At 38.5% G+C, this 20,725-nt stretch overlaps 1 protein-coding gene across 3 annotated transcripts in view; it reads right to left on the bottom strand.

Annotated features, from left to right (window-relative positions):
• The window catches only part of LOC141401686 (SEC14 domain and spectrin repeat-containing protein 1-B), a 134,659-nt gene that overhangs the window by 25,553 nt on the left and 88,381 nt on the right, over nt 1–20,725 (bottom strand). For all 3 annotated transcript variants that reach the window (XM_073982048.1, XM_073982049.1, XM_073982047.1), the window contains exons 7-8: nt 19,002–19,366; nt 3,321–3,982 (exon numbers count right to left, since the gene is read on the bottom strand). In XM_073982048.1, the coding sequence (XP_073838149.1) occupies nt 3,321–3,982; nt 19,002–19,366 (1,027 nt within the window). The remainder of the gene's footprint in view (nt 1–3,320; nt 3,983–19,001; nt 19,367–20,725) is intronic.

Below are 20,725 nucleotides of genomic sequence, written 5' to 3'. Positions count from 1 at the left end.
CACGAGATCTTCTTATAGAAGTCCACGAGATCTTCTTATAGAATTCCACAAGATCTTCTTATAGAAGTCCACGAGATCTTATAGAAGTCCACGAGATCTTCTTATAGAAGTCCACGAGATCTTCTTATAGAAGTCCACGAGATCTTATAGAAGTCCACGAGATCTTATAAAAATTCCACGAGATCTTCTTATAGAAGTCCACGAGATCTTCTAATAGAAGTTCACGAGGTCTTCTTATAGAAGTCCACGAGATCTACTAACAGAAGTTCACGAGATCTTCTTATGAAAGTCCACGAGATCTTTTTATAGAAGTCCACGAGGCCTTCCTAAAAACTCCACGAGATCTTTTTATAGAAGTCCACGAGATCTTCTAATAGAAGTTCACGAGGTCTTCTTATAGAAGTCCACGAGATCTTCTAACAGAAGTTCACGAGATCTTCTTATGAAAGTCCACGAGATCTTCTTATAGAAGTCCACGAGATCTTCTTACAGAAGTCAACGAGATCTTCTTACAGAAGTCAACGAGATCTTCTTATAGAAGTCCACGAGATCTTCTTATAGAAGTCCACCAGATCTTCTTACAGAAGTCAACGAGATCTTCTTATAGAAGTCCGCGAGATCTTCTTATAGAAGTCCACGAGATCTTCTTATAGAAGTCCACGAGATCTTATAGAAGTCCACGAGATCTTCTTATAGAAGTCCACGAGATCTTATAGAAGTCCACGAGATCTTCTTATAGAAGTCCACGAGATCTTCTTATAGAAGTCCAGAGATCTTATAGAAGTCCACGAGATCTTATAGAAGTCCACGAGATCTTATAGAAGTCCACGAGATCTTATAGAAGTCCACGATATCTTATAGAAGTCCACGAGATCTTATAGAAGTCCACGAGATCTTCTTATAGAAGTCCACGAGATCTTCTTATAGAATTCCACAAGATCTTCTTATAGAAGTCCACGAGATCTTATAGAAGTCCACGAGATCTTCTTATAGAAGTCCACGAGATCTTCTTATAGAAGTCCACGAGATCTTATAGAAGTCCACGAGATTTTCTTATAGAATTCCACGAGATCTTATAGAAGTCCACGAGATCTTCTTATAGAAGTCCACGAGATCTTATAGAAGTCCACGAGATCTTATAAAAATTCCACGAGTTCTTCTTATAGAAGTCCACGAGATCTTCTAATAGAAGTTCACGAGGTCTTCTTATAGAAGTCCACGAGATCTACTAACAGAAGTTCACGAGATCTTCTTATGAAAGTCCACGAGATCTTCTTATGAAAGTCCACGAGATCTTCTTATAGAAGTCCACGAGGCCTTCCTAAAAACTCCACGAGATCTTTTTATAGAAGTCCACGAGATCTTCTAATAGAAGTTCACGAGGTCTTCTTATAGAAGTCCACGAGATCTTCTAACAGAAGTTCACGAGATCTTCTTATGAAAGTCCACGAGATCTTCTTATAGAAGTCCACGAGATCTTCTTACAGAAGTCAACGAGGTCTTCTTACAGAAGTCAACGAGATCTTCTTATAGAAGTCCACGAGATCTTCTTATAGAAGTCCACGAGATCTTCTTATAGAAGTCCACGAGATCTTCTTATAGAAGTTCACGAGATCTTCTTATAGAAGTCCACGAGATCTTCTTATAGAAGTCCACGAGATCTTCTTATAGAAGTCCACGAGATCTTCTCATAGAAGTCAACGAGATCTTCTTATAGAAGTTCACGAGATCTTCTCAAAGAAGTCAACAAGATCTTCTTATAGAAGTCCACGAGATCTACTTTTAGAAGTCCACGAGATCCTCTTATAGAAGTCCATGAGGTCTTCTTATAGAAGTCCACGAGATCTTCTTATAGAAGTCCACGAGATCTTCCTATAGAAGTCCACGAGATTTTCTTATAGAAGTCCACTAGATGTTCTTATAGAATACCACGAGTCCTCGAGGTCTTCTTCTAGAAGTCCACGATGTGTTCTTATAGAAGACCACGAGATCTCATAGAATTCCACGAGGTCTTCTTATAGAAGTCCACGAGATCTTCTTATAGAAGTAAAAGAGATCTTCTTATAGAAGTCCACGAGATCTTCTTATAGAAGTCCACGAGATCTTCTTATAGAAGTTCACGAGGCTTTCTTAAGGAAGTCCACGAGGTCTTCTTATAGAAGCCCACGAGGTCTTCTTATAGAAGTCCACTAGGTCTTCTCATAGAAGTCCACGAGGCTTTTTTATAGAAATCCACGAAGTCTTCTTATAGAAGTCCACGAGGTTTCTTCCTTAAGATTAGTGGACTTCTATAAGAAGATCAAAAGGTCTCCTTACAAATTACCATAGGATCTTATTATAGAAAAACCACAAGACAATCATTTAGAGGATGGACGATCTCGCTTTTCGGATGGCATATGCGTAAATTGTAATGGTACCTCCTCTTTCCGAGGATCTATGGTAATGGACAGCTCTTGGTTGATTGGTTAGTTTTCAGAAACTTGCCAATGAGATATACCACGGGGCGGAGGTTAGTGGGTGGTCAATTAACGAAGACGATGTTAGGAAAACGGTCAGAGCCAAGGGAAATGACATATTACCAGAAAACGTAATTCATCAGTTCGGGTGCTACAATTGTGATGTCTGGTGAGCTGCAACAATCTTCTCTTATCCTCGTAGAAGCGTCTTCGTTCACCATGCAAAATGGGGAGGTATAAATTGCTATCCCTCTGGCCAAAGCATTGAAAGTTATAGCTCTCCAAAAGCGATCTAAAATCAGGCATATAAAGCAAATTTTATTCGAACATATGTGGGGTGTATGGTAATTATTTCTATAAGTTACTTTTTTACCCGAATCAAAGGGTATGTACCCCATTTAACCCTAATTACAAAACAATATGAAAAATTATTTCAACCCTAACCCAAATTTGTATAAACTTTTACAAAATGCTGGTCGATAACAAACTTGTTCAATAAATGATAACTGAGAGAAGTTGCAAGTACTTGCAAGAACTTTTTACTTGCAAAGTTATCGAACAGACCTAATAGCTGTTCTTAAAACGACAAAAATTCTTTGCAAAGTTCAGTGACTTGGTGACTTATCATTGAGATCATAGAAGAATGTCTTACTTTCCATTAAGGCATTTTTTTACAAAATTCTCAGTAGCATTTTCGAGTTTTTAACCTTTTCTCTCGCAAAAATTCCTTGCCAAATAAAATGAAAACTCCAAGCCATTTCAACCAACCCATAACACAACACCTCTAGAAGAAGAAAAAGAGAAATCTCATAGCGAGATGCCACACCAATCTTTCATGGCATTTCTATTAATGCTGCAACCTACCTTTTGCCTGTGACAGCATCCAAGACGAAAGGTTCTTTCAAACGAGTTTTCAATAACCTTCCCAAGCGTACCATGCGACCTACTTCCACCAGAAGTTTTTCACGTTCCATCAAATACTTGCGCAACAATTCACTCTGTTCGTTGAGAGATTTTTCGGCCAGTGCCGCACCGCAATCTTTCAGCAACGTTGTGGTTGCTGTTGTTGTGGCCGCTGTTATTCGTTCGTTGATTTTTCGATTTGCCGCCATTGCTTTGCGAGACAATTGCCTCGAATGTAGCGAACATGGTGAAGATGATGATGATATCGTCATGTTGCGTGTCATGGTAGACGTTGTGGAGGATGGTTGGGGCGATGCTGATTCACTGCTAACGCCACTGCTGCTGCTACGTTGCTGCTGGCGCAACTGTAATTGTTGCTCCTGCAACATGGTGCGTAGTGTACGACGCAAATCCATCAATTGCTGACAATAATCTTCGACACTGCGATGAAAGACAGCGGAAACGCGTAGTCGTGTCATGTGCTCCTGACTTATAGCCTGCAGACTGTGCCACGTTTTCTCTAATTGCTGTTGCATTTGTAATGCTTCGTTTATTTCCAGCTTGCAGGTGGTTCGCAACGTTTGTGATGCCTCCAGCAATTGACAACCATACTGAAAGATACTCTGAAAAGAAAAATACAAAAGAAAACCACGAATGGTTGGTATCATGGAATTTTATTTTGGCTTTAATGTGTTTTTTTTTTAGATGATGATTTTCCAAGAAGGGTTTTACAGTTGAAAGCACGTGCTTCAGCTTTGTCTTGGTCTTATGAAAATGTTCGAAATGCTCGCTTAATGGCAAATGATTTGCTGTTGTTGTTGAGTACGTATTGTCTTACAAGTGGTCTTCTTGTGAAAAATTCAGCCTTTCACTTGCTGACTTCATATTTCCATTTTGAAATTTAAGAATTCTAATGACCGTTTTTCTTTTGTTTAGTGTTTCTCAATGAGGTGAAGGGTGTCGAAAGATTGTGACAACAAGACATTGTCTTGATGGAGTATCACATCTGTCTTCAATAGTCGTATGTAATAATCTCAGCTCTTAGGATTGTGATTTTAGTTTTAGACAGAATGATGAAAGAGTAGTCAATGCCTACTAGTCATATACCATATAAATGAACCAGTTTCATGGCGTCGATTGTCAGAAAAATAAACAAGACTTAATAACTAAAAATATGTTCTATACGAGCGGCTAGAGAGATTATATATCTGCTTTTTTGGCCACAACATTAAAATTGTAATGCAACAAGTAAGAAAGTATCAGGCTGTGCTGTCAGAGATATACCTTCAGCCATTGACCAAAAAAGAAAAAAAAAACAACAAAACCAAACACAATATTTATGCCGTGTATAAAATATATTGATTTTGTATCACGAGTTTGCTTTAAAACCTGTACTTACCGTGGGGGGCTATACCAAACCATTGATATATACCAAAAATTTTAATAACCAAACTTCTTCATAAATGACTCGAAATATTAAATTACCTTAAACTAAGTTTGGATGAAATTTTTGAAAAAGTTTTAGAGTTAATTTTGTATGTACCGGCAGGGTTTTGGAGCTTTTGGGTCATTATCTCAGGAAGTATTGACTCACTCCGAAAAAAATTGTACTGTTGTAAATGAAGCCGCTAGAAAAACATACTGAAAATATAATCAAAACGATGCGAGAGGAGATCTTAAACTTTACTTTTTCCTAAGGAGGTACCCGAAGGAGTGGACCGATATAGTCCATGTTCCAACCTGATATATGACTGGATGAAATAATGCGATGTGCAAAGTCTGCATCAATAAGAAACTCCCAGCGAGAATTATCTTGCGGATTTGCCATTTTGGTTGGTGGCGTCAGGGTTTCTTGGAGCAAGAAAAAATTGTACCGTAAAGGAAGCCGCAAGGACAACATACTGAAAATAAAAATTTCAAAACGATCCGAGAGTAGCTCTTAAACTTTACTTTAACCGAATTTTGTGTTGGAGGTACCCGAAGCAGTTTACCGATATAGTCCATATTCAACCCCGATCTATATCTCTAAAGGAGTAATACGATGTGCAAAGTTTGGACCAAATAGATTGCTCCCTTCGAGAAAACTTACAGAAAACTTTTGTGGGGGAGTTACCCGAAGGAGTGGACCGATATGGCCCATCCTCGAACTTCAACTAAGTTTAGACAAAGTTTAGACTTAAACTAAGTTGGACGGCTAAATCGACTCCAAATTGTCGGATTTCATCCAAACATACTTGGGGTTTAAAATTAAATTATTTCGTTGAGGCACATTTTTGGTCGTAACAAAGCGTTATTGGGCTATGATTTTTTTTAAAATTTTTCTCAAAAATGATTTCTTGTAATGAGAATGAATGAACTTTTGTCTATTAATGCCTAAAATAACATTCATTCCACTTTATTATAAAAAAGGTTCCCCACAAAATAAGTCTATGGAATGAAAACAATGTCTCAAAAAATTATTTCCTATTGCACGATGGATGGATGGTCTTTTACCTATTAATGACTAAAATAACTTTTATTCTACTTAAATTTTAAATAACAAGTAAAAAAGTATCAGTCGGCTTTGCCGACAGAGATATACCCTCAGCCTGTATATATTGAAACAATTTTTCCCCAAAAACGTATGTATTTAGGGGTTTTTATAAATTTTGGGAATTTGAACCGACAAAAAGTTTTGCGGAGGAGATACTAAAAGGAATGGATCTACATTGACCATTATGGAAGTGGATCTTCAGCCACTACATATGGGGCCATATGGGGTTATTACACACTTCGGGATGTTTACTCAAGAAGTATGGACTTGCCCCTGAAAAAACGTTTAGCATCGTAATTGAGGCAGCAAATACAAGTTGCTTCAACAAAAATCAAAGTGATTCCATAGCAGAACTTAAAGTGAACTTATCCGAAATTTTATGTGGGAGGTACCGGATGGAATGGATAAATATAGTCCATATTTAAACCTGATCTATATCTAATAGATATATTAGGATGTGTAAAGTATGGACCAATTCGGCCACTCCCTTTGAGAGTTACCGTATGAACAAATTTTCCGAACATTTTTGAACTTTTGTGGGGAAGGTACATGAAGGAGTGGACCGATATGGCTTATCTTCAAACTTAGACTATGTTTGGACAAAATATTACTAAGTCCAAATTTTGGACCGAATCGGCAGATCCGTTCTAGAGTTATCTTGCGATCCAACCACCTCACACGGTGTCATAGGGGTTTTTTGCAACTTTCAGGCTATTTTCTCAGGAAGTATGGACTTGCCCCTACTAAAACTTGTTCCGTCGTCTGGAGGGCAGTAAATACAAGTTGCTAAAACAAAAATCACAGTGATTCGAGAGATGGCCCTAAACTGAACTTTTCCGAAATTTTGTGTAGGAGGTACTCGAAGGAGTGGTGCCGATTGAGACCATATTGGAACCTCATCTTCCTCTTGTAGAATGTTTACGATATACAAAGTACGGACCAAATTTGTTACTCCCTTCAAGAGTTATCGTGCGCACAAGTTTTGCGACAGTTTTTGAACATTTGTTGGGGAGGTACCTGAAGGGGTGGACCTATATGGCCCATCTTCGAACTTAAATCAAATCTGGACAAAATATTTCGATACCCAAAAATTGAACCGAATCGATTGATCCGTTCGAGAGTTATCGTGCGCACCAGCCAGACAGACAGACAGACGGACATTGCTAGATCTACTCAAAATTGTCTGAAACGGATATCGTACAAACATACTTGGCGTCTAAAACCATTATTTCGATGAGGCACATTTTTGGTCGTATCAAAGTGTAAATACCCTCTTTAGCCTAAAGGCTGAGGGTATAAAAAGGTCCTGCACAAACCACTTTTAATTTTTATGATATATTAAATAAATTTATATATAATATAAAATGATATACATATGTATGTATATGGTATAATACGATGATAAAATTAGTGAGAAACAAAAGGTTATGTCATTTTAGTTATGTCGTGCGCCCCTATACCTTGTTTTCAGTTAAATATCTGCTTACAGTGACATCAAACAATTTTCAAAAGTTCTGAAAAATAAAAACTTTAAAAGCTTTTTGTGCGGAAGCTTTTTTATCGAATAAGTTTATAATCAAGATTTTATGTAATATTAGGTAAAAACCATGGTACAATCATTATTATTATCATTATAATAATTGAACCATGGTAAAAACTACGGGGACATGAGGTTGTAAAAAGGTCATAACCCTGGGGTACAGTCTGTCGCAAAAGATAGTATACACCGTTGAAACCAAAATGTATTAGAGATAACAAGTAAGAACAGACTATAGTCGGACGGGGCCGACCATGTGATACCCTATACCACTATCCCTGTGCACTAGCTTTCCGGGCTAGCTGTTATAAGATGTGCATTAGAAATTTTACCAATTTTCACACAAAAGTTTTGATCAATTTAACCCGCTAAATATTATCCGATCATACCGTTGACTTGCACTCTACTTCTTCATCTCAAACCAAAACTACGTTTAAAATTTCGCGCCGATCGGACTATTATTGCGACCTACAGAGCGGCTACAAAATCAAGCAAAAATTTTGTTTTTGGTCCATTTCATCCCTTTAACATTTCACGATCATCGCCAAAAACTAATCAGTTCTATTCTGGTTCAAACCCGACCTCCATACTAAATTTCGTGACAATCGGTCCATAATTGCGGCCTTTAACTTGATTACAATTTTTAATGGACGGACAGACGGACGGACGGACGGACGGACACACATCGCTAAATCGCTTTATCTCGTCGAGATATGAAGTTTGGTATACCACATGAGGGGTCTACGACGAATATTTCGCGGCGTTACATGAATTTTTGGGAAAACAAACTTATTATACCCTTTTCCACATTGTGGTATAGGGTATAAAAAGCACAATAACTTATGGAAAACAACAGACAATTGGTTTTATTTGATAGACAAGAAGGTTGTCTTCCGTAATAACAATTAAAAGTGCGCAATATCTGCATACATTAGCAAATGTACGGTTCGAATCCCAAAAAGACCAAAATTTATGTCGCAAAAGTTAGTATACAACGTAGAATCCTCGTGGAACTGTGTAAACAGTTTTTGATATTTTTGAACAAAATGAAACTAAATCTGTACTTAAGATCATAAAGAGTATATTAATTGGTTTTATAGGCAGTTATAGTACTTATAGTCACAAGTCCAACGTACCCTGGATCGTAAAATCCACAAAAATTGGTCATCTACAAATACAACAACTGTAGCGACAAAATTCCGAGTGTTATGTCCTGTTTATAAATTCTAAAGCTCAGAAAAGCTCTAATGTTTGAATATGGGGTGATCTTGATAGAGTTTCGACTTGTCCTGTTTGAAAAAACGGGAATTTCTTGAAGGAAACCCATACTTTTGATGTCATTGTCCTTTTGAAACATGTATTAATCCTTAATCGTTGGTCACCGAAAAGAATAATGGACTATTATATAGCTGTAATAAGAACCGTAATGAGTACATTTGATAAACATTTAAAAACGGCACTTAAACAGTTTCTATATATATAAAAGAGTAAAGTGATGATGTGATCTACAACGCCCAGACGAAACGGCTGAAGCTAGAATCCCCAAATTTTGTGTGAGGATTAGTCTTGGGGCAAAGGTGCTCGATAAGGCTGGGGTTTTGGAAATTCGTCCTAGAAGGGTACGAAAAGTACTAAAATGTACTAAAAATGGTGCCATTTGTGTGGGGGGCCGACTAAGAATCAACGCCCAGACGAAACGGCTGAAGCTAGAATTTCCAAATTTTAGGTGAGGATTAGTCTTGGGGCGAAGGTGCTCGATAAGGCTGGGTTTTTGGAAATTCGTCCTACAAGGGTGCGAAAAGCACTAAAATGTACTAAAAATGGTCAAATTTGTGTGGCTGACCGCCTAATAATCAACGCCCAGACGAAACGGCTGAAGCTGGAAACCTGAAATTTTGTGTGAGGGTTAGTTTTGGGGCGAAGGTGCTCGATAAGGGCGGGTTTTTGGAAATTCGTCCTGCAAGGGTGCGAAAAGCACTAAAATGTACTAAAATTGTCAAATTTGTATGGCTGACCGCCTAATAATCAACGCCCAGACGAAACGGCTGAAACTAGAAACCTGAAATTTTGTGTGAGTGTTAGTCTTGGGGCGAAGGTGCTCGATAAGGCTGGGTTTTTGGATATTCGTCCTAGAAGGATGCGAAAAGCACTAAAATGTACTAAAAATTGTCTCATTTGTGTGGCTGACCGCCTTATAATCAATGCCCAGACGAAACGGATGAAGCTAGAAGCTTGAAATTTTGAGTGTAGATTGGTGTTGGTATGTAGGCGTGAGATAAGGCTCGGTTTTTGGAAATTCGAACTGGAAGGGTACGAAAAGTACTAAATGGTACTAAATATGGTACCCTTTGTATTAGGCAAACGGGAAAGACTAGAATTCTGAAATTTGGGATGAGGGTCACTGGTGGAGAGTTAGAAAGATGTACCAAAGGGTTTTTGGAATTTCGACCTAGAAGTGTACGAAAAGTACTAAAAGTTATAAAATTTAGTACCAGTTGTATATTTTGAACGGCTATAGCTAGAATCTTGAAATTTGGTATGGAAATAAAGGATGGGAGGTGGTGTTTATGAAAGGAAATTCGATCTCATGTGTACGAAAAGTACTAAAGTGTACTAAATTTAGTACAGTTCTATCCAAGCTAATGAGCTAATGTTCTGGATTCTAAAAATAGTACTGAATAATGTTCTATTGTTTCTATGTTAACACGAATTCGGTTTCTAAATAATGTAATAATTGTTTCACAAACATCCCAGACGGGACAAGGGAGACTTCTCTCATATCAATGAGTGCACCCCGATTCATATTAGATAAATGATATGGGACGTACTGATTATCGCCGAGTCCGAATGGCGTGCCTTACGACACCATTTGTAGAGAAGTTTTACATGACTGAAATACTCAGTAAATGTCGCCAACATTACTAAGGGGTATTTTGCAACCGTCGAAAATTTGATGTTGCCTGACCGGGGAATCGATCGGTTTTCTACATTTTGATATCATAAATTCCAAAATTCGGACTAAAATTTAAAATGTAGGTTGCTGTGGAAGTGTAGAGGTCTTTTTTTTGAGATTCGAACAAAACATGCACGAACAGTACTTGAAAGAAATTAAATATCAATTTAAATAGCTATAAGTACATAAAAATGTTCAGTGTTCACCATATTAAATGTTTATTTGAATATTATTTCTTTTCCGCATACGAAGTAGCGGGCATTTTGCTAGTTCATTTATATTTTACTAATAGGCTGATTCATAAGTCTATTGATACACGCTGAAGAATTTGAAGAACTATCAGAAGCTCTGGATAACTAACAAAAAACTCAAATATGCTTAAAGACCCACTGAAAAATAGACGAATATCGAGGGGTACAGCGGTGGAGGAGCAAATTGATAGTTCCACATTTTGCACGATGACTGAAGACGCTACTACGATGATAAGAGGAGGTTGCCAGATATTACCATTACGCCGGATATCACCATTATGGCACCAGGTCTAACAAATGACATATCCTGGCAAGCCAGGATATTTCCTTGTTCCTGCTAACTGAGATTCATCTTCTCCAAAGACAATGTCAATATCAATCCTCTTTGTGTGTTTGATTAGGATGTGTAAAGTATGGACCAAATCCGTCACTCCCATCAAGAGTTATCATACCCACAATTTTTCCGAACATTTCTGAACTTTTGTGGGGGAGGTACCTGAAGGAGTAAACCGATATGGCTTATCTTGGAACTTAAACTAAGTTTGCACTAAATATTACGAAGGCCACATTTTGGACCGAAACGGCAGATCCGTTCGAGGGTTATCTTACGCTCCAATCACTACACCCGGTATCATAGGGGGGCAGTGAATATCAGTTGCTACAACAAAAATCAAAGCGATTCGAGAGAAGGCCCTAAACTGAACTTTTCCGAAATTTTGTGTGGGAGGTACCCATATTGAAACCTTATCTTAGTCTGGTACACATTTCACGATTTGCAAAGTATGGACCAAATCGGTTACTCCCTTCAAGAGTTATCGTGCGCACAAATTTTCCGAACATTTTCGAACTTTTGTGGGGGAGGTACCTGAAGGAGTAGACCGATATGGCCCATCTTCGAACTTAAACTAAGTTTGGACAAAATATTACGATAGCCAAATTTTGGGTAGTTCTAAAGCTTGTGTGTTCTATTTTATATGTATCTGATTACAGTGACTTCAAAAATTTGCCCAAATATATAAAAAATTAAATAATTTTCTGCGTGAGGTTTTTTATCGAATCAATTTATATGTAAGTTTTTGTCTAATCTTCAATAAAAACTCATCCAAATATAATGCAGGGATATGAGGATGTAAGAAAGTCATCATCCTAATGGGTACTTCTAAAAAATAAGACAATAAGAGTAAAACTTCCTAAGAGATCTACATAGTAAGTTGTCGATGTGTATTGATTTGAAGTAAAATATATTTATTTTGACCCAAAGGGAAATCTTTCAGAGAAAACAAATGCCTATTAATAGCCGTGTAGGGTACCACATGACAATAATTACAATAACTCTTTCATTTTGCTTAGTACAACATTTTCTGGCCGCCCGAATAAACTCACTTATCTGATTTCCTGTTTGTAGAAAATCATACCAACTAATATCTGTAATTTCTATGGAACAGTTACTGCAGCACCGTTTTGCATCACTTGTTCATTTGACTAACTGAAAATAATTGAGGAACATGCAAACACAATGAATGCAATTATTATCGAAAAAAGGTAACGACAACAAAATATTCTGCTAAAGCAATTACCAAGACAAAAGTGTTGTTGTGGTATCGGCCACAATAATAGACCAGCTAATGCAACCATAAGCGACGACAACTAAACTACTCATACTATTAACTTGGTAAAAGGAATATTTGCATATGTAAGCAGCGATCAAGTTTACAGTTCTTTCAATTCGAATGAACAGCACTCTTCTTATAACATGTACCATTAGTTGGGCAGTAGATTTGATGGTTAGATTCGGATTGAGGGCAACAAATTCTTAGTTCTAGCTGAATTGTTTCTATAAAAAGAAGCTTCTATAGTCAAGGCGGTTTTTTATACCCTCAGCCTTTAGGCCAACGAGGGTATATACACTTTGATACGACCAAAAATGTGCCTCATCGAAACAACGGTTTTAAACCCCAAGTATGTTTGGACGATTTTCGTTTCAGACAATTTGGAGTCGATTAAGGCATGTCCGTCCGTCTGCCTGTCTGTCTGTCCGTCTTTCTGGGTATCGTAATATTGTGTCCACTACTTGGGGTACCTCCCCCACAAGAATTGTTTTTTTTTATACCCTCCACCATAGGATGGGGGTATATTAAGTTTGTCACTACGTTTGTAACTACTCGAAATAATCATTGTAGACCCCACAAAGTATATATATTCTTGATCAGCGTGCAATTCTACATCGATATAGCCATGTCCGTCCGTCTGTCCGTCTGTGGAAATCACTCTAGCGTCCGAACGGATTGACGTAGGTTGATGAAATTTTGGCAAAATATGTTATATTTACGTAGGACTTTTGGTATTGAAAGCGGGCTATGTAGGTCCACGCTTTCGTATAGCCCCCATACAAAATGACGCGTGACGCGTCGTCGTTTTAAGGAATTTTTAAGATATTTGGCCCATTTTACAACCGAATTGGTTGTAATTTGGTACTTTGTGTCTCCAGAGGCCATAAAATATTCCTACTAAAGTTGGATTATATAGGTCCACGTTTTGGTATAGCCCCCATATAAGGCCCCATATAAAGTACGCGTCATTTTAATATATTTTGAATGTATTAGACCCATTTGTCCACAGAATTGGTTGTAATTTAGTATTTTGTGTCTTCAGAGGCCAGAAAACATTCCTACCAAAGTTGGGTTATATAGGTCCACGTTTTGGTATAGCCCCCACATAAGGCCCCTTATAAAGTACGCGTCATTTTAATATATGTTGAATGTATTAGACCCATTTGACCAAAGAATCGGTTGAAACTTTGTATTTTGTGTTTCCAGAGGCTAAGAAACATTTCTACCATAAAATGTTTATATAGGTCCACGTGTTGATATAGCCCCCATAATACAATATCTCCCGATTTTCGATATTTTGAACGTTTAAGCCTCATTATCACACCGAGATGGCTGAAATTTGGTATTTAGTCTTCTTTAGACGTATAAAACTTTCCCCCAGAAATTTGTAGGTATAGGTCCACGCCATCATATAGCCCCCATAGAACGGTACCTTCCGAATTTCGGTATTTTGAAGGTTGTGGGCACATTAATCCACCGAAGTGGCTGAAATTTGTGGTGGAGGGTATAAAAAGTTCGGCCCGACCGAACTTAACGCTTTTCTTACTTGTTTTTCTGTAAAATTGTGTGAACGATAACTCTCTTAGGGAGCAATCGATTTGGTCCAAACTTTACACATCGTATTATTCCTTCGGTTTCGAATATGGTCGACTCCTTCGGGTAGCTCCCACACAAAATTCGGATAGAGTGAAGTTTAAGAGCTCCTCTCGGATCGTTTCGAAAATTACACTGTGTGTTTCTGATTGATCCAAACTTTGCACATCGTATTATTTCATCCAGTCATGTATCAGATTGAAACATAGACTATATCGGTCCATGTATTTCGGGTACTCTATGAATCAGAAGATTGCTTACTAAAAATTGTTCGTAAACGTCGATGAGTTGGTATTGCCCCACATTACGGTACCTATAGATTCCACGTATTTTAAAGCAAACTCGTGATTGTTGTTGTAACCCCTACAGGTAAAGTTGTATCGGTGGAAAAAAAGAAAAGAAGAAAATTTTGGCATCTAAGCATCTACATCCAACCCTAGAAAGCGATCCGCCAAACTGGATGGGTCCACAGTGACTCCGGTGTCAGGTCTGTCGGGTTTGCAGGACATACGAAGAGGTGACGAGTGATATGCGGTGATTGGCCGCATTTAGGGCGTGCATCAGTTATCTAAGGGTTCAGGACGGAGAGATAACTGTTGAGGTACCAAGAGATTCCAGATCGAACTTGGGATAGTATCGATCTGGTCTCCCTAGGTAGTGTCCTCTCATCTTCATGAATGGGTGGGGGTCGCCCACGTAACACTACACTGCATGCGAAGGATGACATTTGATCCTCGACTACTTTTGTGTGGGCCTGTCTCAGTGATGTATGAATGTCCTCGTTTGTTGGGATTTGGGGAAGGTTAGGGAGTTCTATGCGAAAGTCAAGTCTGATTGGTTCACCTCTTTCATTGGGAGATCTGGAGATGCTTGTGTGGTTTGGGTGATCCCGTTTAGTGCATTTAATCGCATGTTGCCTTGTGAGGAGGGTACAGTGAGCTTGCACCGGGAGACGCTTTGCTTCATGGTGTAAGTGATTTTCAGTTCCCTTGGAGTGGCATCCAGTTGCGATGCGCAATGCGGTATTTTGGACCCTTTGGAGATTTCCCCATTGTGTGTCACTTAGTCCAGGTGACCATATAAGGGCAGCGTAGTCCATGAGTGGGGCGACCTATGGCCTTGTAGGTGGTCAAGATGGTCTATTTATCTTTGCCCCAAGTACTTTGAAAATTTTGTTTCTTTTGCCCACGTTCCCTGCTACTAACTCAGCGTGTTTACAGAAGAATCAAATGTTACACCCAGGATTTTGGGGTTTTTAATCTTCGTGATGGTCTGTGTTGCCCGTTAACTTCTTTAGTCCACGATGCAAGGATGGATGCCCCTAAGTGCAGATAGTTGCAGATTTCTGGCTTCAAAGAAATCGTTAAGGGAAGGGAGGTAACAATTTATGTCTGACTCCAAGTCTGGGATTTTCCTGCCTGTAGACATGACTGTGCAGTTGTCAGCTTCGGAAATTAAATGCACATTCTCGGGTGGATTGGGGGCCTTCGACACATAGAGGTTGAAAAGCAGTGGGGATAAGACTCCCTCTTGGGGTACCCCCTGCTTGTTCTTCCTGAGGGGATGTTTGTCCTCGGAATTCTACATAAGATTGCCTTCCGGCCATGTAGTTTGCCAACCATCTCTTTAGGTAGTTAGGGAGAGAAGTCTCCATAACGTCCTTCAGAAGTATGGTGTGGTTTACTATATCGAAGGCCTTGGACAGCTCCAGAGCCACTAATATGGTTCTTTTGTATATTCTGTTACTGTTTAGTCCTTCCGTGATGCTGGTCGTGACTTCACTGAGGGCTGTTGTCGTGCTTCTTCCGGTTCTGAAGCCATGTTGGTGGTCAGCCAGATGGAAGTGCTCAGTGAAGTACAGTAGGAAGATGGACTCAAGGATCTTCACGACCGGGGATAGGATGGTGATGGGTCGGTATGAGTTTCTAAGTGCGCAGGTTTACCCGGTTTAGGGACTGGGACTATTTTTCCGATCTTCCACATATCGGGGACCTTGAAGGTGCTGATAATTTGCACCGTGTTGACCAACGTGCTTCAGCATCGTCGTTGCCAAGCCATCCGGACCAATTGCTGTGGAGCTTTTGGCGGCTTTAATTTTTATAAGCACATTATACGTTGTGATGGTGGCTGGGTGCGTATTTGACTTTAGGACACGGGAGGATCGGTGTAGCCTTCTTCTTTCGCGATCAGGTGCTGATAGATGTTCAACAAATTGCCTGCAAAAGGCGGCTGCTGTCTTAGATAAAGTTTTGGGTGTGTTTTCACCAAATGTTATTTTTACGTTGTCGTAACTCCTGGGAGAGGTTTCGGATCGTATTCCAGAGACGTTTTGTGCCTGGATCCGATTCCTCTAAGTGTTTCCTTCATAATTCTTTCTTGTGGTTGGATACCAGTTTATTTTTTTCCATATTAAGATCTTTAATTCTGGCATCCGACGGGTTGGTTTTCCTAATGGAGTCCCTGAGGTTCGCAAGTTCAGTGGCTTCAGTCAGGAAATTTGGCCTTATATTTTTAATCCGCCCGGCTGGGCGTGATTGTTGCTTGGCTAAGGGTATATCTCCGTCAGCACAGCTGACTGATACTTTCTTACTTGTTAAAGAATGCTCAAACTGATATCTTAGATTCATTTTTGTAGTTGGTTTCTTTTCCATGAATTTTGAACGGCAAGTCAAGTTCGAAGATAGGCTTTCATATAGCCCCCATATAACGGTACCTCCCGATTTTTGGCATGTTGAGGATTTAGCTTCATTTTTGACCGAACTACCTGCAATTAAACATTTAAGGTTCTAAATGGTCACAAAACATCTCCAACAAATATTGCCAACATAGGTCATTGATTTGGTACCGTTGTATGTACCTCCCGATTTAAACCGAACTAGCAGTAATTTGCCATTTGAGGATCCAAGCGGCCTCCACCAACAATTGTCAATATAGGTCTATGGTTTGGTACAGTCACCATATAACGTTACCTCCCTGTTTTCGGAATTTTGAGAATTATATCTAAAATTTTTTAACCGAACTAAATGTAGTTTGCCATTTGAGTTTCCTGGCGGTCACAACACCTCTCCAATAAAAATTGTCAATATAAGTTCATGGTTTGGTATAGCCCCCATATAACTATACATCCCTATTTTCGGTATTTTGGGAGTTATAGGTAAAATTTTTAATTTGTTAGGTTCATGGTTCAGTATACCCCCATATAACGGTACCTCCCGAATTACGGTATTTTGAGGATTATAGCTACAATTTTTAACCGAACTACCTGTAATTTGATATTTGAGATTCCCAGTGATCACAAAACTACTCCACTAAAAATTTTCAACATAGAACCATGTTTTGGTATAGCCCCTATATAACGGTGCCTTCGGATTTTCCACCAAAAATTTTCAAGAAAGGTCCATGTCTTGGTATAGCCCCATGCAACGATACACCATGATTTTAGGTGGTTTGACCAAACCATCTGTGGTCACCAAAATTGTCAACATAGGTCCATGTTTTGTATATATTTTTCAGGAGTTTACCTACATTTGTTGGCTGAAATATCTGTAATTTGACATTTAAGGCTCCCAGTGGTCACAAAAATTCTCCACCATAAATTGTCACTTTGATAAAACCCCCATATAGATGTGCTGTCAGATTGAAGACATTTTTAAATAAAATTTTTGGCCTAATTTAGACATTTGGCGTATCCAAGTTCGGCCTGGCGGAACTTAACGGGTTTTTACTTGTTATTTGCTCACACAATCTTTATGATAAGAGCTTCGAGAGTAAATCAAAAGTCTAAACTATTTGAAAAATATCTTCTTTTTTGGTTAGTTTAATCAACATTCTTGAATGACTTCACATTCTGTAGGGTGTTTTACTAAAATTCAACTCACAGCTGATCAAGTAACCAAAGCATAAAACACTCCCATAACACAAGTGAACAACAACAACAACAGCCATAACTTGGAACTGGATCAATAACAAATTTCACCCCTTTCCCTAACCAAGAATATGACCGACCACACGGTGCTCTTGAACCAACTTTAAATGAAAAGAGCTTACACCAGGAAAGTTTTGGCTGATTCTGAAACTACAAGGTTCAAAGATAAGAAAAATCGAAAAACAAAAAAATTTCCGGGGCGTTTCTAAATAAATCGCGGTCAAATTTCACAATTTTTAGGTTTTCACGATTTTGTTTGGAAACGGCAAGTACTATCGAAATGGTACTTAAGAAAATCTTGTAGCAGTGAAAATTCTCTACAAGACTGACTTGCACCTACACCTACACCTGGGAATCTGAAACAGCAATGTTCATAGATGACAAAAATCCGAAAACAAATCGCGGTAAAATATAACATTTTTAGGTGTATTTTAGGTTTTTGTGATTTTAATTGGAAACCGCAAGTCCTATTGAAATGGCGCTAAAGAAAATGCTGTAGCTGTGAAAATTCTCTAGAAGATTGACCGCTATGATTTGTTCCTAGGTTTTACCATTTTTGAGATATAGAAGTATAGTTCACATTTTTAGGTTTTTTTTTTGTTAGGTTTTCACGATTTCCTTGAAAATTTTAAGTCGTATCAAAATGGGACTAGAAAATCTTATAGCTGTGAATTGTCTACAAGATTGACTTTCGTAATTTTTTCCTAGAATGTTCCATTTTTGAGATATATAAGTTCCAGTTGAGAAATTGCAGTCATGGCATTGTTTTATAAGGAGACGATGTAGTCAGTGAATTGTCCCAATCTCAAAAATGGTAAAACCTACGAAAATATCATGCAGGTCAATCTTGTAGAGAATTTTCATTGCTACAACATTTTCTTCAGTACCATTTCGATATTATTTGCGGTTTCTAAGCAAAATCATGAAAACCTAAAAAACCCTACAAATTTGAACTTTGATCGCGATTTATTTAAAAAACGCTACGGCGATTTTTTTTTATTGTTGTCATCTATAAACATTGTAAAGCAAAAACCTTCCAGGTGTACCCACCTTTCATTTAAAGTTGGTTCAAGACCACCGTGACCAACAATTATGGCAATACGCCAATCCTATGAATTGAACGGCATGTAGCCACCAAGCACCGGTCAGGTGTAACCAGTATAACTGCATTGTTTTACCACACACAGCAGTTGTTGTTGCTATTCATATAATTCTCCACTTATCTACTCAATTCACTTACCTTTCCAGTTTCCTGAAATGTTTGCAGTTCATCCTTTTGCACCTGTATCTCATGTATATTACAGCCAACATGTGAATGGCACTTGATCATGACATTGTACAAATCGTCCAACCATTTAATGGCCATTCGTGCATCCTGTTCATACGTATAAATGTGTGTCAGCTGTTCCAAGGTGAGCTTTTGCAACTCAACGCTGTCGCTGAATATTTTACGTCGCGCCAATGTTGTGTCCAAAATTTCACGAATATTGTAAATGTCATCGCTGTAGTCAATGTGTAGGTCACGGCCAAGTGCATCTTTAATCGGCATCGAAAGGATGTCACTGAGTTTTTCACCATCTTTGATCAATTCACGTTCGATGGTAACTAAAAGGGAAGAATAAGAAAAATAAGTTATTGAATGTATGGTAAAGAGGATATTTCGATTTAACGTCAATGAAATGGAAAACATATATATTTGATATGGAAAAGGTGGACCCCCCTGTCATTAAGGAATATTCGTATGTAAGGATTGCAATTGCTGTTCGGTCGCACGAGTTAGGCAGTAGTTCGAAAGTCTCCATTAAAATCCATAATATGGAGGGTATAATTAAATTTGTCATTCCATTTGTAACACATCGAAATATTCATCGGAGTATATATATATATTCTTGATCAGGGAAAATTCTAAGTCGATATTACCATGTCCGTCCATCTGCCCGTCCGTCTGTGGAAATCAAGATAAAGCTCGCAATTTTTAAGATAGGGCTTTGTAATTTGGTATAGAAGTTTCTATTACTCCTAGGATATTTGGTATTGGAAATGGGCTACATCGGTTCACGTTATGATATAGCCCCAAAGAACTTTATTATCACACCGAAATACGCAGAATTTCGTCGGCATAGGCCCACGTCTTCAAATAGCCCCATAGAACGGTACCTCCCGATTTGCGATATTTTAAAGGTTGTGGCCTCAATAGTCCACTAAAATGGCTTATATTTGATATTTAGTCTTCGTTGGGGTATTCAACTTTCCATATGAAATCTGTCGTTATATTTCTACACCTTCATATAGCCCCCCCAAGAACGTTACCTCCAGATTTTTGGTATACTGAAGGTTGTGGCCTCAATATTCCTTCGAAATGGCTGAAATTTTGTATTAAGTCTTCGTTGGTGGTATAAAACTTTCTCCCAGAAATGTGTCGGTACAGCTCCACGCCTTAACATAGCCCTCATAATACGGTATTTTGAAGGTAATGGCCACAATAATCCATCGAAATTGCAGAAATTTGTTATTGTTATATTGAAATTTTCATATTGCTCCCATAGAACTTTAACACCCGATTATCGGTATACTGAAGGTTGTGGCTTCAATATTTCACCGAAATGACTGAAACTTGTTTTTAGTCTTCGTTGGTGGTATAAATCTTTCCCCCGAAAATTGTCCCTACAAGCCCGCGCCTTCATTTAGCCCCCATAGAGCGGTACCTCCCAGGTTTCGGTATTTCGAAAGTTAGCTACATTGCTTTACCGAAATTGCTGGAATTTCGTATTTAGTCTTCTTCATAAACGATAGGAAACTAATTGTTCCATTTTACTTCAGTACAACTCGCGATGGAGGGTATAAAAATTTCGACCGGGCCGAAGTTAACACCGTTCTTACATGTTTTATCTTTCATCCATTTGTTTGATTCAGTTTAGAGAGGGGCGTGTCACAATCGTGTCACGGATTTTAGAGACGACTAAG

The sequence above is a fragment of the Musca autumnalis genome, unplaced genomic scaffold (assembly GCF_047663935.1).
Source record: "Musca autumnalis isolate F117 unplaced genomic scaffold, ASM4766393v1 scaffold_4, whole genome shotgun sequence".
Classification (NCBI taxonomy): domain Eukaryota; kingdom Metazoa; phylum Arthropoda; class Insecta; order Diptera; family Muscidae; genus Musca; species Musca autumnalis.
The sequence above is the reverse complement of the archived record's forward strand: the minus strand, read 5'-3'. Positions and strand labels throughout refer to the sequence as shown.